Here is an 18,850-nt window from a genome sequence, read left to right as displayed (position 1 = left end):
TGAAGTAAGTTCTAGGCACTGCTTACTAAGCTAAGAGTTGTGCCTTGTCTTGAGAGACCTTTATCCAGATTTTCTAAAAGCAGAAATCCAAGGTGACTAAAACCGATTTCTTTTGTCATGCCCCACTGCAACACCTTCCAGGCTGTACCAATAACTTCAGTAGCTGAACTCTCCCAACTTTATGATGCTCTTTTTGCCCTTGCGACCTCTTGCATCTCACAAAGCGTTTGTAGCTAATGGCACCACTGCTCACATCAGGCTTGTCCTACTTCAGCAAAGACTTTTGATCCATAATAATTCTAATTTTTATTTTAGTAGCAAACTCTCTTGCCTTTATACTTTCTTTGACATATAGCTGCACGCTTACAACGGTGCAAACTACTCTGCCACTTCCACATAGGTCAAGTCCTGACACTACAATGTCTTCTTGATTAAATTTGGGTCACCTCGTTCTGAGCTGCTGAACAAATCAGTGTCCAATAGAAGTGGGTATCCTAGTTTCCCATCTTCATTTTCAGGCTTTCAGCACTAAAAACATTGGCAAATTTAATTTTGGCTTGATTGCTTTGTACTGAACTTCATTTAGGTCGTTCTTGCTCTTCCCAAACTTTCAAGTTGTATGTTATTCATCTTTTATAACAGCCTTTATTACCTCGTTTTAGAGGGCAAGGCACCCAGACATGTGTACACCTTCATATGTGTTGGGTTTTCCCCCATCTTTACTCCAAATATCCCTTATCTTTTCTGGTACAAACACCAGCAAGCTGGTTCTGGTTTGGTTTCAAAGAAGCTTAAATGCCCTATTTCCCTGAAGTTTCCTGACTCCAAATAAACGCAACTCCCTCTTCCCGACATGCCTCAAACCCTGTGTTGATACTCTGCCCACATGAACATGGGTACATTCCCTAGCACTCTGCTATGCGAGGTCTTTGATTGTTGTTGTCGCACCAAGCTGTTGAACTTTTAAGTGCCAGGCATCCTCCTGTGCCACTGGCACTCAGATTAATGACCTACCACTCAGCAACCCTAAAAAACGAGCACCTGGAGGAGTTACCTGCGTCTCATACACTCCCTCGATGTCTGGAGCAGAGAGGTCTGCGTTGATTTCATTGATGTGCTCTTGGTACATGTCTTCAGGGACCGAGTATTCATACAGGTTGTAAACCAAGTTCGAGCGGGGCAGGATCCTGTTGACCTGCCGAGGCCAGGGACACGGTTAGCGGGGCTCATCACACCCCGTGGCACGGCTGCCAGCAGCTGGGGCCTGAGCCAGCCCAGCTCCTGGTGCCCCTCTCTGCTAAGGAAATCAGTGGTTTGTGCTCATGCACTTTACAAATTCCCGCAAGAGAGAACCTGCTTTTTGGGCAGGCTGGGATTAGCAGAGGGACGGTGGACTGGCTGAGGAGTATCCATGGAATGGCAGAGTGAGGCCCTGTGAGGCAGATGCTTGTAATATCTGCTTGCAGCGGAAGTGAAATGCCTTATCTCAACACAAATGGCCGCTTCCCCTTCCAGAAGGGGCAGGTCCTCACCTTCCTGTAGGCTGCTCCCTCCTCCGGCTTCGGGATGCGCTGGTTGACATAGAAGACCCGGCGGATGCTCAGCTTGATGCAGTGCAGGTCGCTCCCAATCACTGCCCACAGCCTGAACAGCCCGGGCTGGCTGGTCTCGGTGATCTGCAGGACATGGGGGTGCAAAGTTAGCGTTAGATATAAGCACTGGTAACGTGTTGGATCTCCCTGCTAAGCTGCAGAGATCTATATGGCCAGCTGGTGGCCAAAAGGAGAGCAGGAGACTTAAAGAGTTGTCACTCCCAGTGCTGGAGTCCCCACGTCCTGCTACTGTCCCAGGGCACCATGGAGAAAACTCCCTGGTTGAGGCTGGACAACCAACACAAGCTGACTCTCGATGCCAGTGAAGTCACTCAGATGTCCTGGACCAGGTGCCCCATCTGGAGCTCGTGCTTGCACAAGGGCTGCCCACAGTTCTGCGGGCCTTTCTGGGAGATAAAGTGGGTGACGAGGGGGTCAGATGGCCACACATGACAGGGGTTTGTGAAAATGCCTGGATGGCACCACCCCACCTCTGCACTTGTATGTTGGCTGCTTTCAGGCATCACTGGAATCCTGTGTCCACCACAGGCACACTATGCCCAGTGCTGTGCTTCCCAGTACAGGAGAGATGTAAACATACTGGAGAGTGTCCAACGAAAGCCCACAAGGATTAAGAAGGGACTGGAGCATTTTTCATAAGAGGAGAGGCTGGGAGAGCTGGGACTGTCCATCCCGGAGCAGAGGTCAGGAGGATCTCATCAATGTATACAATATCTGAAGGGAAGTGCAGAGGACAGAGCCCGGCTCTTCCCAGAGGTGCCCAGTGGCAGGACCAGAGGCCACGGGCACAAACTGAACACAGGAGGGTCCCTCTGAACATCAGGAAACACTTTTTCCCTCTGAGGGTGACTGAGCCCTGGCACAGGTTGCCAGGGAGGTTATGGAATCTCTGTTCTTGGGGATACTCAGCACTCGACTGGACACAGTCACAGGCAGCTGGCTCTGAGAGGCCCTGCCTGGGCAGGGGCTTGGACCCGATGGACCCCAAAGCTGCCTCCAGCCTCAACTGGTATTTCTGTGGTTCTGTGACTACTGCACAGAGCTGCCCACGGGCTGAGCTGGAGCTGACCCACTGGCAGATCAACATGCAACAGATTCACCACCAAGAATGACCTTGTGGGATTCTGTTTCCATACAGATGTGTCTGAACCTGGGGGTTTGCAGCCCCACTTGGCCTCCCCAGGGTTAACACCAGAGTGGTGCTGGGGCGAGCATTCCCTGAGCTTCACCATTTGAGCACAGCCAGTGTCAATGCGATGCTTGTGCCCCGGGCTGCCCCCCATGGCAGGTCCACTCCCTGGTACCTGCACAATCTGCCAGGGCAAGTCCAGGATGCTGCGCGCTGTCCTGCGCAGGTAGCTGCTCAGCCCTTTGGAGAGGGCATCGCGGACCACTCCTCCACCCGCTGCCACTCCACCGTCCTCCAGACGCCGCCGCTTCTGCCGCTCCCGCCGCTGCCGAGCCTGCAGCTCCCACTTCTTCTGGTGGTAGCGCAGCCAGACCAGCCGCTCTTCCTGAGTGGGGTGGCAGCACGTATGAGCGGAGCCAGAAAACAGCACAAGCTTCCCAGCACTACAACACCACACCATTAAGCCCAGCCCTCCACCTCCCAGACCCACATCATGTTCCTGTCCCAGTTTCCCTTTCCTCCATCAGTGATTACATTTCTCCATCTCCTGGTTATATTTCTCCTTGTAGCCCTGAGCCATGGCTGTGCAGAGGGTTTCAGGAGACCCACAGCTTCCTCCTGGCAGCACCCAAGCTGCTTGGGTGGACAAGCACAGCCCCAGGTCATGTCTTGTCCAGTCTGCTTCACCCACCTTGGTGGTGCCCAAGGGCGGAGGTGGACCCAGGATCTCTCGCCAGGATTGGGATAGCTCCAGGTACTGGGACATCTGTTGGCTTTCCTCTGCTGCAGGGACTCGCTTCCGCTTATTTGTGATGGGAACTGGTGGCTGAAGGGTTTTGGCAGCCCCAAAGTCCTCTATGTCACCAATGTGTGAGCTGGGTGTGCCCTCTCGGGGCTGGTTAGCGAGGACCTGAGGGAGCAAGGACAGCAGGAGGTTGTGGGTTGCAGACGAGTCCCAGCAGCACAGCCAGCACCTTTCCATCACCCTTTTTACCTGTCTCTTGCCTTCTGAAGTGAAGAGCTCATTGATTTTTTTCTGTTTGTACACATCATTCTTCTCAAGGAGTTTCTTGTGGAGCCAGTCTGGGTGCCGGACCCGCGGCACTGGGTTCTTTACCTGGAGAGCATCTCCAAATCACACCAAGTCCCCTGACTGAAGCCCTTTGCCCACCCTTCCCACCATCCCATACCTGCTGCAGGGCTGCGGGAATGGTGATGATTTTCTGGATGGTGCTGCCCAGTCTCTCAATGTAGTAGTCCCAGTCCAGGATCTGTGAAGAGGTCAGAGCAGCGGGTCGTAAGGAAAGCTGAGCAGAAGGCCACCAGACTCAGGATCAAGCATCTCCCTGGGTCCTCCACCCCCAGCACCCCGCTCTGCTAATGCAAGCGGCTGCTGCCCAGGTCGCACCTCCAAAGGGCCGAGCCCCTGCCCCGGAGCCGGGATCACCCGCGGGGATGCCCCACTCACCGCGCGGATGTTGAAGTCCTGTAGAGAGGGGCTCTTCAGCCATTTTCGAAGGTAGTGTTTGCGCACACTGGGCTCGGCTTGGAAGATGGCGAGGGGGATGGCCCTGGGGACGGCAGGGAAGCTCTTACCCTCCCGGAGCACAGCCTCGGCAGCACATGATCCACTCTCCCAGCTCAAGCAGTGGTTGTGCGGTTTTGCCTATTGCTAGCCCTGCTCCTGTTTTGAGCCAGCACACAGGTGACCGCTTGGCCACATCACACCAGCTCACTCCCCTCCTGCTACCCTGCCCTTCTCCTCTTGGTTGCCCTCATACTGCCAAAAGCCCTGGCCCCTCAAGACGGGGTTACCTCTCTGTGACTGGAGATCCCTCTGGTTTCTTGGATATGATGAACCGGCAGCTCAGCCCTGCATCCTTCACCATCTGGTCCCCCAGAAACTCTGCCAGGCGCTTGGCAGTGCTGATGGAGGTGGACTTCTGCTCCCCGTAGTCCTCCAACTTGCGCGACATGGACCGGTTCTCCGAGATCAGCTCAAACAGCTCTGAATCAGGCATGTTGGCAGCCTGGAAGGAAGCAAAAAACCCAAAACAATAATAGCAAGAACCTAATGATCAAACCTTGCTGCTGTCAGATACAGGCAGCGCCTACACCCCGTTGGTGTGGCTCTTCACGGGAGCCTGGGAATTGCTCCGTTTCAGCTGCCAACGTGACCTATTGAAAAGAGAGGGTGTGGGTTTGAGGCTTGCATCGCTTTGTGCCATGGCTGGCCTGTGTTGTACACACAAAGGAGTTGGGGTCACCAACAAGGTCACTGCAAAATGGAAGGACACAGCCAGGCTCTCAGACCCTCTCACCACCCAGTTTCTTGCAGTTTTCTCCTGTTATTGTATGGCTGATGTCTCCGTGCTCCTCACAAAACACGCCACAGGCAAGCGGCTCTGTCGGTCTCTTCCTCAGCAAATCCTTTAGCCAGTGTCCTTGGGGGATGAGGCCACCAGGCCAGCTCCATGAAGGAGATGGCTGCAGAAGGACACCGCTCATGCACAGTTACAGCTGAACGAGGAGCCCTTGCACTAAAGACACTAAACAGCAGCCCCAGAGAACCAAAGCAGCAGAAATAAGACGGAAGCGATCGGAGGCAGAGCAGACCATCTACTCTGTGCAAGCAAAGTCCATCCTCCCCACACTGCCCAGCCAGCTCTGACACTTCTCTGGCTCCACCTTGGGCGCACAGACATGCTGAGCTGTGCCTACCTTGCTGTAGAGCACATCCAGCCAGTAATCGGCCACTTTGGCCACAGAAGCGTAGACCTCCTCCAGGGTGCTGCCTTTCAGAAAGGCTTCAAACACCGAGGACTGGAATATCTTCACGAGCTGCAGCTCTCCCCGGCGCTTCACCTCAAATCCCTTCAGCTCGGCCAGAGACCCGTCCTCGTTGAACACCGCGTACCTAGGAGACACGGCGTGGGCACAACGTGGCCTGTGCCAAGGGACATGGCCTCCAGGATCCCATTGGTGTCCCTCCTGCCAGGGCACTTCTCCCCATCCACCATCCAGTGCATTCAACAGAGACACAGTGCATGGCACGAGGATGATCTCAGAACATCTACAGCTGCTCAACCAACTGTTTAAACTTGGTCTGCGAAAGCACGTCAGCTCATGCCCAGCTCATCCACACTGATTGGGAGAATCATCTTAATTGCACACAAGTAAAGGGTGGGAAGTGAGAGCCCAGGTAGGGAAATGGAGTAAGATATTGGGAAGAGGATTAGAGAGAAGAAAATGTCATCAGCTCAGATGCTGGCAAAGGGGTTCGGAGGAAACTGGATGTAGCCATGACATGACTACAGAAAATGTCCTCCCCCACTCCTTTTCTCTTGCATTTTTTTTTGCATTACACATCCCTGCCAATTATTTGTGTATCTCAATAAAACCTTATGGGAACATCAGCTATGAGTGGGGATACTCAAACCTACGTCACTTGGCCAGCACTTCTCCCACATGGCCACAGCCTTCTCTTCCACCGCCAACGGTGGTGCCTGCCCGCCAGCTCCAGGTTGTTTCGGTTGGAGAGTGACCAAGATATGAGCACACTCGCTAACATCCCCAAATGACAAGAAACCAAGAGGCCCCAAGATAAGGGTCCTATGAGCGGAGCCTGTTCAGTGCTTGGCATCGCCTCGACTCGCTGCTTGCAGAAAGGCACTGACCGGAGACGGTAGATGTTGCAGCTCGCCCCATGGGGCATTAAGCACAAAGAGGCACAGGGCTGTACAGACAGAGTGAGAAAGGGCAGCGACAACACTTCCTGGAGCCAGACCCAGGTCTCCGGGCACCCCTCTAGCTGGTGGTTGCTACTGCTCTGACTCACGTTCCTGTTTGGGAGGCTGCAGAGAAATCAGTGAACTTTGAGTACAACTGTCCTGTAAGGTGACAGTAATGGCAGGACATGTTTATCTCTCCATATGGAGAAGGAAGGGGAAACATCTAGGGTTACTGGAGATCTGTGAACTGGAGATGGGAAGGCAAGTCTGAACAGATTAGGTTGAATATCAGCAGTATTAGAAATCCTCACAGGGAAAGCTGAAGTTCTCCCACACACCTCAGGGCCAAACAGGGAGATCATGTCTGGTCACCAAGCTGAAGAAAAGTTGTTTTGCTGTTATCTTCTAACATTTATTGCCATAGTATGGCACTGGAGGCAAGTGCATAGCTGGATTCAAACACAATCTGGTGTAAGGAATTTGCAACTTAAAGCCAGTGAATCTAGCGTGCTGCCAGCCCCAGGAGCAAGGAACAACGGGCCCCACATGCACGAAGGGAAGGAGACCCTCAATCTGTTACCCAGGGGAAGGGATAATATTGCAAGCTTGGAAATCTCACCTTTTCTTCAGCTTTTTGCCCTCCTCCTTGGAAGCTGGGAGGATCATGGCCAGGTATGGTCCATCCACCTCAAAAAAGATGCTGTTCTCCGAGCGTGTGACATAGGTGAGAGAGGCTGGGTCCTGCAGTTCCTGGTACTGGTCATTCGTGAAGCCTTCCTATGGGCACGGCCCAGGAGAACAGCTTCACTCAGCAGCTGGGCTGGTTACAGCAGGAGGTGCCCTCACGCACACCCTGCCCAAAGGGATCACTGAGCGCTCCTCTGAAAGCTACAGCACAATTTACCACTCAAAAGTCAAAACATCTGAGCTGCCTGTTGAAAAGGAAAATGCTTTGGACCCTAAAATTATATTCTTTTGTCTTACAGAATCTGCAGCAAGCAGGAGATGGGATTGGACCTTTCTCTAGTCTGGACTGCCAGCCTACACAGGTGAGCATCCATCAACCCTGGCCAATGACCAGCACCCTCTGCTGCGGGGACATCGGAGCCTCTCCCTCTGCTCAGGTGCTCTCTGGGCCATCAGGCCCCATGTCCCGCTCACTGAATGTCCTCCCTGGTCAGCCCTGCTCCTTCGTCCCAGGCTGCAGAGCTGGCCTGGGAGGGTGCAAGACTCACCTTCACCAGGATGTTGAGCATGGCACCTGGGTAGGAGATTGTCACCTTTGGCTTCTTGGCATTGGTTGACTTGATGACAAAGTTCTCCGGGAAGCTGTTGGGGAGGACACACCAAATCCCATCGGTATCCAGTTCCAGAGGTCTCCTAAGGAAGGAAGGAAGGTCACTGTCAGGAGAAGAGTGGAGGACAGGTGAGGGTCAGCTCTGTGTCCCCCATGAAGGCACAGGCAGCCTGTTGCATCCACTCTCTGGTCTCTTCTGCAAAGCAAACCCCCTGAATGTTCAACATTAACTGCTGAAAGCTCAGGTGTTTAACATGCTCCCACATCTGTCCCAGATGCAGACGACCTTTCTTTCCCAGCTCAGCACACACTCACCCAATCTGTTCGATCAGTTCCCTGGCCTGGGTGATGATATTTGCTCCCGTGAAGCAGACGATGCCAGCCATCTCCATGGAGTACCAGCGAGCTCTGTGAGCAGAGGAGTCAAAGTGAAGAGCATGAAGTGCTCCCCCCCACAAGCCCAGCTACGGAAAGGACAGGAGGACCTCCAGAGGAAGAATGGCAAGAAATGCATCAACACTGGCCCTTGGTAGATTGTTCTCCTTGCCCTAGCTATGATGCTTCGTAAAAGCTGGAAACCCACTAGCAGTAAAGATTCCTGTCACTTGTGCCCAACACTGGATGTCTGGCAGGGGTCTCCAGGATAAGAAGTCATTGGTAGAAGCAAGAGGAGACTGTTACAGGCAGCAGCCACCGCCAACCTGGTGCTTCAGGGGCAGGCGAAGCAAGTGACAGCCTCCCTAGGACAATCCCCGTTTCCAAGGGTCCTCTCTGGAGGACCCCAGCACCACCCGGAGGGGACACTCACCCTTTCCGCATGACGTAGCCATAGAAAGAGTTGAGGATGCACTTGTGGGCCAGCTGCAGGGAGTCATACAGGATTTCCATGTTCTTACAGCGCTTCACTTCAGAGGCATCTCCTGTCTCCACCGCTGCAGATAACTTCTTCTTCCACACCTGCAAGCCACAGGCAGAGTCAGGACGATCCCCCGCATCACTGCTGGTGGTATCCAGCTGGTTCTCTCACAGTCCCAGTACAGGATTGCAACTCTAGAACAGCATCTTTGCCAAAGATCAATAGCATGAGCTAAACATTCCTTGTTCTTTTGCAGCATAGGAGGAGTTGGCCAGAGGTGCTTTGCCACATGGTCGGAGGGACCAGCAGCACCAGCCATAACTCTGATGGTGATGATCAGAATTCAAGCTGTGCTGCACCGTGTGTGCGCAGGCGAGAACCGAACGCTGCCTGCGGCCGTCCATGGCGTCTGGCTAAACTGCAGAACTGCCGGTGTAGAAAAAGCTTCTTGGTCAGCTCTGTGATTCACAGCAGAACAGGTAGCAAGTAACAGGAAAGCAAACAGCTCGTTAATTAACTCTGCCAGAGGTAGAATCCCAGGGCTTCGTCATTGCCTTCAACACACTCCAAGAACAACGTGCCCTGGTGTCCTCTAGCATGAACCTCAAGCAGCAGAGAACTAGAATGTTCTCCTGCAAGCGATCGTTCCTTTACCCAAGCTCTAGACCTTGCTTCTCAGCTTGACTCTTTTCTCCATGTAGGAAGAACATCCCAGATGGAACCCGGCCAGACCTCAGAACTGAATAGATGAGGATTTGCTAAACCCAGTGAGAAATGGAGATGCAGGTTTGTTTCTGACGCCGCTACAGCAGCAGCAAATGTTGTGTCAGCAGCTGTCGACAATTTGGCAGTGAGAAGCTACAGCTGCCCGGAGCTGCACCACATCCTTCCCAAACACAATGGCTGAATAGCGCAATACATCAGGGCTTAGGTTTTCAGAGAGATGAGAAGTCCTGAGCCTTGGCAAGACAACTTAAACGAGAATTTGAGCTGGGTACCTTGTGCAGCCCCTTGAACTCATAGCGGCGGTCCCTGAAAGCTCGCACTGTGTCCACATAGAAAGAGTTCTCTCGCTGGCAGATGGTGGTGACTCGCTCCTCCACCTTGGTGACGTGGATCTTCTTGTACGCCTTGCGGCAGTAATCTAGTCAAGGGAAGAAGCAGAGAGAGCTTCACAGCGACAGGTGCTGTGCTATGGACAGAGGGATGGGCACAGTATGGACAGGGAGACATCTAAGCGTCAGGCACGGGTGAGTGGGGAGACAGTCCAGCTGCAAAGGGAAGGAAGGAAGCAGCACAGAGAAAGCAGCACCTTGTTATGGAGGTACAGGGGTAGGTGGGGGAAATAAACTCTCTGTGATGCATGTATGGCCCATCCACAAAACCAGGTTCCGTGCCCAGCCAGCTGGATGGTTCTTCTGAACTGCATCGCTTCAGGATAACATGATGCTTCTCATTTGTTAACAGGCTTTAATTAGCAGCCTTCCAAAAAATGGAGCCATTCATGTTTCAGTTCAAATCCATGGCTCTCAACAGACAAAAAGGCAAGCACTGATAGCGGCACCAGCGCCCGGCCCCTCTTTGGGAAGCACACAGGAGCTCATTGGAACCCTGAGGAGGGTTTGCCAAAGCCTGGTCTGAGACCAGGCCCAGCCTGAACTAACCCCTCAGCCAAAGAGCGGTAATTAATGGTGTGTTCCGCTCACAGTCTAGGTTGCAAAACACTTCTCCAGATCATGACTTTTTTTTACCTGCCAGCCGCTTTTTCTCATACTTGGCCTGTTCTTCCCTGGAGAGCTCGTGGAAGGCTCGGGGTGCTCCCTCGGGGGACAGCGGAGGGAACTTCTCCGACTCCAGCTGCTGCTGGATGCGGTGATACTCGCTGCGGCTGGCAGGCACTGCGGAGAGCGGCCGTCAGTTTCCGGGGGAGAACCGGGAGTTTGCTTCCATCTCTGTGGGTTGGACAGCACGGTCCTTACTGCACTTACTGAACTCTCCCCTCCACTGCCAAGTCATCCGGCGCTGACAGTTGGTACCCGGCTTGTTGAAGTCGCAGGCCGCGCACGTGGCCTCGTCCACCATGGCTGAGGGCTGGACACGACAGGAGACACGAGGGGTTAGAGGGGACAGCTCTGCAGCTCGTGCCAGAGCCGGTGCTGGGTGGCACAACAGCACAGGTGTGACCACCGGAGATGGAGCCTTCCCGGAACACACAACCCACAGAAACAATAGCTGGTTTTGGGGAAGAGTCTTAGCTTAATAATTAGGTTGGTATGATTTTAACAACCAACCCTGCAATGACTCAGTTAATCAAAAACCCCTCAATTTCCAGAGCTCATCTTTCCCCTTAAGTAATAAATCATGATCATGAAACTTGCCATAAAACAGGCTTCCTACAATACCAATCATTCTCAATTCTTCTGGTAAACTAATGTCAGAATGTACATTTAGAATTACAAGTTTGTGTTTGCAGCCAATCTATACAGCTCCTAGAGGATCCCAACTTAATATATATATATATATATATATAAATATACATATATATATATAAAATATCTGAAGCTTTACTAGGTTTGGTTTTGATTTGGTTTTGAAGACTGGGATTTAGTGTCCTCAAAAGACAATGTTTAGGAACATCCATCCCCAGGAGATACACTGAGACTTGTTTCTGTCAATAAAGGAGTAAGAAAAAATCCAAAGGAGAGAGGAATCCAAAGGAGCATCCCAGGAACATCTGGTACAGCCCAGGATGGACCACAGCCCGCCCTCCTCGCTTAATTAAGCTGTAGCTCAGCCTCTGCACACCTGGCATGCACAGCAGCTGGACTGAATTTCACACCCAGTCTCACCCGATCGCCCTGCCCTGAGCTGAAACTTCAGCCCTTGCTGTTAAAGGGATCCAAACAGAGGGACCACCAAGGTCATCTGAGAGATAAACTTAGGAGAGGCCAGGTTGGTGTTACACACCTGCAACCTGTTGGTCAGGATGATGTTGGGGTACATGGCCCCCACGTCTAGATGGTAGATAAGGGGACACTCAATTCTGTTTGGAACATCCTTCAGGGAGTTCAGTTTGACCTTGATTTCATCACAAACCTGTGTCAAGACAAAAAGATGGGGAACTCAGGCAGGAAGGAGTTAATGAGTCAAATACTTGTGAGTTCGGTCCTTTACTCCTGCACAGGAACATCTGCCACCGACTGGGGAAGAATTTAAAGGACCAAAGGAGCAGCATCAGGGACTCCTCAGCCACCAGTACTTTGGGTTTTTTGTTTTCGATGTTCAAGGTAGGCATTATCTGTAGGGGTACATAGAAGGTGAGAGCAGCTATTTCCTAAAGGTTACTCAATTGAGGACCTTTTCAGTGTCAATAGGTTAATGGAGACAACAGCAAGGACCAGAAGTCCCCAGTCAGTAACTGATGACGCCCTCTGAGAAACTCCAGACTCGCCTCTGGAGAGGGGCGACCTGCACTTTGATAAGCAGGGAACAAGAGGAACATGAGCATGTGGGGTATCTGAGGAGTCTGCCTTCTCACTAAATCCCTTCCCAGCACTCTGAGCTTTGCTCCTGGTTGAACCAGCAAAGGGGAAAGCAGGAACCGTGTCCCTCAGCCGGGGCAGAGACTCTGGGCTGGGCTGGTCCTGGCTGGGGCTGCTGGAGGCAGTGGCTGCTTGTAACATCCCTCAACACCATCTGCCCTGCAGGTGCCTATAGATGGGCTTCTTGGTCTCTCTCCACAGAGCATAAAATAAACCTGAAGGGGCAATTTAAAGCTGCAGCCCCAGCCTGGCAGCTCAGCCCCCCCTGCCAAGCCCAGCTGTGCCGTGGGCAACGTACCTCCTGGAAGTTGGTGACTTGATCCAGCGGCAAACCCTCCTCCTCCTCGATGGCGTGCCGCAGCGTCTTCTCCACGCGCTGCACCAGGAAGTCGAAGGCCGCAGGATTCTGCGGGGGCGTGGGACAGCGCTGGCGCCGCGGGCAGCTGTCCCGGCTGCCGGCTCCCGCCCCACTGCCCGTGTCCCTGCCTGACCTGGCAGCTCCAAGCACGGCCCTTGAGGCACGGGCAGGGTCTAGACCACTGCCACCAGCTCGAGAAAATAAAAGCCACGAAGGGAACAGACAAGGGCAGCTGGTTGCCTTTGTGTTTGGTGGTACAGCACCTCCTGGCTGCTGCAAGGGTCCAAACATTCACACTTACTCCCAGTCCTTTAATACACCCAGTGCATGCCCCCCATGATCATTCACTAGACAATATCCACCAAAATGTCCCACACTAAGTGTGACGCATAGCACGGCAGAGAGTGAACCCGCCTCTGAAAACTTAAGGGTCCATGAGCACAACGCAGGTGTACAGGCAAGGGGCAGGGCATAGAGACAGCAGCGTAGACCAGAAATAGGGGAAAAAAGCCCAGGAAGGGTTCTGAAGAAGCTTAGTTTGGGTATGAGAAGGACAGAGGGAGGACGGGACCCCAAGGGACAGAGACATGTCTTCCAAGAACCACTGGCTCAAAATCAAACCCAAACCCACACTTGGCCGCTCTCCCTCGCTGTCAGCAAGGTCCGGGTGTGCCCTGCTTCACCTGCAGTACCAGTGACACTTGTTCTCCCAGCGAAGCGCAGGTGGCCGCTCGGCCTCCTCCCGTCCCTTCCCACGCAGCTCAGGTGCTCAAGGTCTCCTGACATATGCCAGGGACAGCCCAAGCCCAGCAGGGACACACAGGAGACGGTGACACAGAGGAGGGTCATTCCTCACCACCACGTTCATGAGGATGGAGCAGCTGCACGGTCCCTTACCATTTTGAAGCGGCAGGGGATGTCACTGCGGAAAACCCCGGATTCCAGTGCTTCCACGTGGCCTCCCACATACGTCTCCGAGTCCAGTACGTGGCCATCTTCTGTAAGTTTATTGAATTCCTGCTCCTGCTTGTTGGGGAAGATGATGTTGGCATGATAGGCCTGAACCATCAGCAGTGCCTCACAGAGCGTCCCAGATCCTTTTCTTAACACCTGCAGGAGAGACATCAAAGCTGGTTTTAAACTCAAAAAGAGTAGATTTAGATTAGATATAAGGAAGAAATGATTTACTACGAGGGTGGTGAGACACTGGAACAGGCTGCCCAGAGAAGCTGTGGATGCCCCATCCCTGGAAAAGTTCATGGTCAGGCTGGATGCAACTTTGACCAGCCTGATCTGGGTGAATGGGTGAAGATGGCCCTGTTCGTGGCAAGGGGGTTGGACTAGATGACCTTTGAAGGTCCCTTCCAACCCCAACCATCCTGTGATTCAGCAAGAGGTGCTGTACCAGCACTGGTGGAACCAGACCGGCCTTACAGCCACATCAGCGACCTGGACATCTTCAGCAGGTGACACACAGGTGACCGCACAGTGGGCAGTGCTGCAGCCCATGGCAAGGATGATGGGAACAAGTGAGGAACTGACTCCTTTGTGTTGGCCAGGAGGAGAGCAGGCTATGGATGGCACAAAGACCTCCAGACTCTGCTGCCATCATCTCCTGACACTACTGTCAAACACCTTTGTAAGATAAAACAAGTGGGGACGGACTGACACTTCCTACATGCTTCACACAGCTTCCTAACCATCCTCCCTTCAGCTGACAGCAGCCATCAGGAGACCCAGCTTTACACGACCACAGCTGCAAGTAAACTTGGCTGAGCACGGAGCAGCCGCCATACTTTCTTGTTCCAGCCCCTGTGCTGCCAGCCCTCAGGTCCCTTGTTCTTAGGCATCTCTCTCAGAACACCCCAGGGCTGTGGAGAGAGAGGAGTAGCCTCCAAATCCACCCTCTCTCCTTGGTACGAATGGGGAAGTGCCCAGGCAGTGGAAATCAGGTCTGTGGCCAGAGCGTCCCGCAGCACGGGAGACGCGGCTGCCCACCCGGCAAAGAAATCACCATTTCAGGAGTGCACCCACCTCATCAGGCTCCATGGGAATGATGGTGCACAAGGCGAAAATGAAAGGATGCACGTACTTCATATACATGTAATAGGTAGCAACTGCGTCCGACACTGAATAGGTGGCCAGGGTCTGTCAGGGAAGGGTGAGAGGCAAATTAATCCAAATCACACGTGACAGAGTAGCTCAATTGCAATAATTTCTCACTGCTTCCTGCCAGACACACTTGTATCAGCGAGAAGAAAGGAAAAGTCTATTTGTCCATGTTCTAGGACGTAAAGAACTATCTGTTTGCTTCTGAGGACATCCTGCTCTAGCTCTAATTACACAGCAACACGTCAGCTTTGAAAGAGAAGAAATGCTTGGAGCAATAAGCCTGTTTCTCGTCCCTCCAGCAAGTCATGACTCTGTGGTGTTTCTGATTCAGGTGGTGCCTGCCATCCCACATTGGTGTAAATAAATACAGAAAATACACAGTGCACTGCCAGTGCTAAAACCACTTCAAAGAAATCCTGTTCTTTCTCCCCCCAAGCGCAAGTGCTTCTATGGCATTGGCAATTTGCGGAAACAAATTGAGTTACTTTCTCAAAAACTATTAAGCAAAATCATTTTATAACACCTGAACTTAAGGATTGCATCATATTGCAGCTGCTCTAGGCTTTCTTCCAAATGCTCGGAGGAGATACAGCGCAGGGAGGGAATACCTGAGGCTCCTCCGTAGCCATCCGGCACATCTCTTCAGGGTCCAGCTCCACTGGGTCGTAACCCAGTTTTGCTTTAGCCGCTGCTTTCAGGTTGTGACTGCCCACGGGGAGGTAACTGTCTCTCTTCACCCACCTGGGCAGAATCACAAAGATAGCAGTTTGGGTGGAGAAGCCAGCCTTGCCCTTCAAAAAGGGGCTCAGGTTTGCAAACAGGACCTCGATCGCAAAAGGGGAACTCGCACCGAGGACAGCCGAGAGCCGAGCATCCAAGCGCAGTGGAGTAAGAGGCTGCCCAGCTTTAGGCATCCTGCATCTCTACCAAGGCACTCAAATCCCAACCAGGGCAAGCCCCACTATCCATACCATCACCACTGCTCAGAATTACCACCTTCCAACTCCCTCAGGGGCTTTAAGATACGCATTTAACCACTGGAGGAGACACCACCAGGGCAGGACAGCCAGCCACTCTCCCCAGCCCAGACGCTGCTCCAGCGGAGGAAACCCAGATATAAACTCCAGCTTCTCTCTCCCCTGCACATACAACATGTCCTTTCCTCTTCTGGCTGTGCCGGGAGGCTGTTGGGTTAGGATACGGTCCCTTCCAATGGCCTGATCGTATCCCAACCTCTCTCTGCTCCCCCAGATCAGAGCGCCAACACCCCAGGACCGCCCCCGCCAGGGCGAGCGGCAGCCCCGACAGCCCTTCAGGGAAAGGCCTGGCAGCTTCCGCGGTACGCGGAGCGGCGACGGGAAGCAGCATGGTCAAAGAAACGGGCTGCATTTCCAGCCTAGGGAGGCGCGACACAGGAAAGCTTCCAACAGACAGTACTCAAATACAACTGTAGGTATTTTGTATAAATTCAAGAGATAAAGACGCAGTTATAGGGTAGCGGGGCAGCATTTGGTACCTTAGACAGTCCATATGGATGCACTGGGTTGCTTTGTACTCTCCCTGGCTGTCCTTCTGAAACCCAATTTCCTGATACATATTAATTCCATGAGCTGCTGCTCTTGCTTCCACAAAGGGCCTGGGAATAGAGGTAACAGAAAGAGAAAGAACAGAACCATGTGGTGGTTCAACCCCGGCCGGCAGCTGGGCCCCGCACAGCCGCTCACTCACTGCCCCGCAGTGGGACCAGGGAATCGGAAAACTCGTGGGTGGAGATGAAGACAGTCTAACGAAGCAAAAGCTGTGCGTGCAAGCAAAGCAGAACAAGGGATTCATCCACCACATCCCATTAGCAGGCAGGTGTTTCGGCATCTCCAGGAAAGCCAGGCTCTGTCATGCTTAATGGTTACTTGGGAAGACAAACACCATAACCCTGAATGTCCCCCTTTTTCTCCTTTTTCACCCAGTTTCATACATGACTGTGACATCCTACGGTCTGGAACATCCCTTGTGTCAGTTGGGGTCACCTGTCCCAGCCTTGTCCCCTCCCAGCTCCTTGTGCACCCCCAGCCCACTCACTGGTGGGTCGGTGTGAGGAGCAGGAAGGGCCTTGATGCTGTGTGAGCTCTGCTCAGCAGTCACTGAACACCCCTGTGCTATCAACACTGTTTCCAACACAAAGCCAAAACACAGCCCCATACTCACTGCTATGAAGAAAATTATCTCTACCCCAGCCAAAACCAGCACAAACAGCCATTTCTCTTCATCTCCAACAACGGTTTCACAACTGCTTTGTCGCAAGCCACCCAAAGAATTTTTCTTGCCATTTATCCATATCTGGCCATGGGGAAAACTTCGTGCAGGACGGAACTGCAGCATGACCCAAGGGACAAAGCTTCGTGCTTCCACGCTGCACCAGAAGGTGGAGACACATGGTCCCTCTCCCTCTGCCTCCCCAAGGTTTGCCTGAGCCCCTCTCCCCAGATCCTCTGGGTCTCTTTTGACCCCCTCCTTGCTCTCCCAAGACTGGGCTCCTCCATACACCCACACTGGCACATTGACAAGGGTTTAAAGCAGCTCAGCCAAGCAGACAGGACTCTACAGAAGCTCATACTTCCATGCCAATGACCACAGGGTTTGGTGAGGTGCTCAGGCTGGCAGTTTGGCACGGACCACACAGCATCACAAGGATGACGAGGCTGGTACCTGATGCTGCCCCGCAGCTCAGGTAACATTAATCTTGCCAGATTAATTTTAATTCCTGATTTTACCAGTCAAAAAAGTCTCCGTTGTACGTGACAATGACAGTGGGTTTGGTTTCCTGGACATGTTCAAACCACCTCTGGATTAAATGAGCCTAGAAGAAAGAGCAAAAAAGATACATATATAAAGTAGTTTCATCAACTCTGCAGCATGGTGGTGAATACCATAGGTTTACTCCACCTTTCCCCTCTCCTCCACATCTAGCCCAAACCTGATGTCTCTGACCCTCATTACCAAGCAATCAAAGCGCGACCAGTCCTGCCAGACCCACCACGTTCCCCAGACAGGCAGCCTACCAAGTGATTATCTGCTTGGCCAAGAAGAGCCCCAGGCAGGTAAAAAGTCTGCTGGGCAGAAGTGACTTACTTCATCTGGTTCATTAAAGACACAAAATGGACCCTCATATTCTGGCTTGGGCGTAAACTCAAAGTCTTCAATATCCTCAGAGACGATCTCCCTGTTTGTGATCAGGTAGCCCTAGGGAGGCAACAAAGAGGCAGTCAGGAGGACTTGGCTTGCAGGCAACCCCAAAATGCTATCCAAACGATAGGATGTTCTCCTCTTGAAAGCCAGAGCTTCTGTCAAGCGGGAACACTCTTTGGGAGTCATCTGCTGAACCACCACTGGCCATCGGTTAAGGAGGCCATGGGGAGACAACATGGGACAGCAGAGTGCTGGGCTCCTCTCTGAGGAGCATCGGCAACCTGAGCTGAGTACCACAAAACCACATATCACAGAATGCCCTGAGTTGTAAGGCACCCACAAGGATCATCAAATCCAACTCCTACCCCTGCATAGAACAACCCCAAAATTCATACCATGTGTCTGAAGGCATTGTCCGATTGCTTCCTGCATCACTCAGACTTCAGGTTCATTTCCACAGCCGAGTCCACACCAAGCAGCCCAAAGCAAGGCAACCCGGAGCGAGGTGAAGCGCTGCTCTGCCCCCCAGCTCCGCTGCCAGGGCGTGGAGAAAACCACCCTGCTGTCCCTTACCTGCCCGTCAATCATGTAGGAGATCATCATGATCTGGTCTGTCTCAGCATCAGGAAACTTCAAAGGGAGTTTGGTAGTTTCAATGTCAAAGGCGAGAACGACAGGATCCTGAGCAGGACCAAATCCATTAGAAAATATTCTAAAGCTGATGTGAAGTTAAAGAAGGATTCCCACTGAGGCCAGTGCTACCCCAGCAAGCAAACCAGATCCTCCCCGGTAATAATTTTACTGCTTTATCAACTCAAAAATCACTACCCAAGCCCAGAAAAAAGCTTTTCCCTTGAGCCCCAGTGTGACACCAACAGTGCATCAGAAACCAGCTCCTCGGGGCGGGCACACGAGCCCTGTCCCGGGCAGACACTCACCGGCCGCTCCACCAGGTCGTCTCGCCGGGTGATTTCGGGGGGGTAGGTGCTGCCCCGGTATCGCACGTTGTACCAGTGGGCCTGTGGAGAG

The 18,850-nt window shown here is 52.7% G+C and overlaps 1 protein-coding gene across 3 annotated transcripts in view; it reads right to left on the bottom strand.

Annotated features, from left to right (window-relative positions):
• POLE (DNA polymerase epsilon, catalytic subunit) overlaps positions 1 to 18,850 on the bottom strand; it is a 29,947-nt gene that overhangs the window by 8,114 nt on the left and 2,983 nt on the right. For all 3 annotated transcript variants that reach the window (XM_065851559.2, XM_065851560.2, XM_065851558.2), the window contains exons 7-32: positions 18,760 to 18,840; positions 18,395 to 18,502; positions 17,765 to 17,875; positions 17,407 to 17,492; positions 16,155 to 16,274; positions 15,247 to 15,379; positions 14,561 to 14,674; positions 13,424 to 13,636; positions 12,467 to 12,574; positions 11,594 to 11,722; positions 10,615 to 10,717; positions 10,378 to 10,524; positions 9,625 to 9,770; positions 8,579 to 8,727; positions 8,086 to 8,178; positions 7,709 to 7,853; positions 7,093 to 7,250; positions 5,464 to 5,659; positions 4,558 to 4,772; positions 4,211 to 4,313; positions 3,933 to 4,013; positions 3,737 to 3,859; positions 3,434 to 3,652; positions 2,918 to 3,127; positions 1,533 to 1,676; positions 1,055 to 1,195 (exon numbers count right to left, since the gene is read on the bottom strand). In XM_065851559.2, coding sequence (XP_065707631.1) covers positions 1,055 to 1,195; positions 1,533 to 1,676; positions 2,918 to 3,127; positions 3,434 to 3,652; positions 3,737 to 3,859; positions 3,933 to 4,013; positions 4,211 to 4,313; positions 4,558 to 4,772; positions 5,464 to 5,659; positions 7,093 to 7,250; positions 7,709 to 7,853; positions 8,086 to 8,178; positions 8,579 to 8,727; positions 9,625 to 9,770; positions 10,378 to 10,524; positions 10,615 to 10,717; positions 11,594 to 11,722; positions 12,467 to 12,574; positions 13,424 to 13,636; positions 14,561 to 14,674; positions 15,247 to 15,379; positions 16,155 to 16,274; positions 17,407 to 17,492; positions 17,765 to 17,875; positions 18,395 to 18,502; positions 18,760 to 18,840 — 3,576 coding nt within the window. The remainder of the gene's footprint in view (positions 1 to 1,054; positions 1,196 to 1,532; positions 1,677 to 2,917; positions 3,128 to 3,433; positions 3,653 to 3,736; positions 3,860 to 3,932; positions 4,014 to 4,210; positions 4,314 to 4,557; positions 4,773 to 5,463; positions 5,660 to 7,092; positions 7,251 to 7,708; positions 7,854 to 8,085; positions 8,179 to 8,578; positions 8,728 to 9,624; positions 9,771 to 10,377; positions 10,525 to 10,614; positions 10,718 to 11,593; positions 11,723 to 12,466; positions 12,575 to 13,423; positions 13,637 to 14,560; positions 14,675 to 15,246; positions 15,380 to 16,154; positions 16,275 to 17,406; positions 17,493 to 17,764; positions 17,876 to 18,394; positions 18,503 to 18,759; positions 18,841 to 18,850) is intronic.

Source organism: Patagioenas fasciata, chromosome 17, assembly GCF_037038585.1.
Source record: "Patagioenas fasciata isolate bPatFas1 chromosome 17, bPatFas1.hap1, whole genome shotgun sequence".
NCBI classification, from domain to species: Eukaryota; Metazoa; Chordata; class Aves; order Columbiformes; family Columbidae; genus Patagioenas; species Patagioenas fasciata.
Note: the sequence above shows the minus strand (reverse complement) of the source record. Positions and strands in the feature narration are given on the sequence as shown.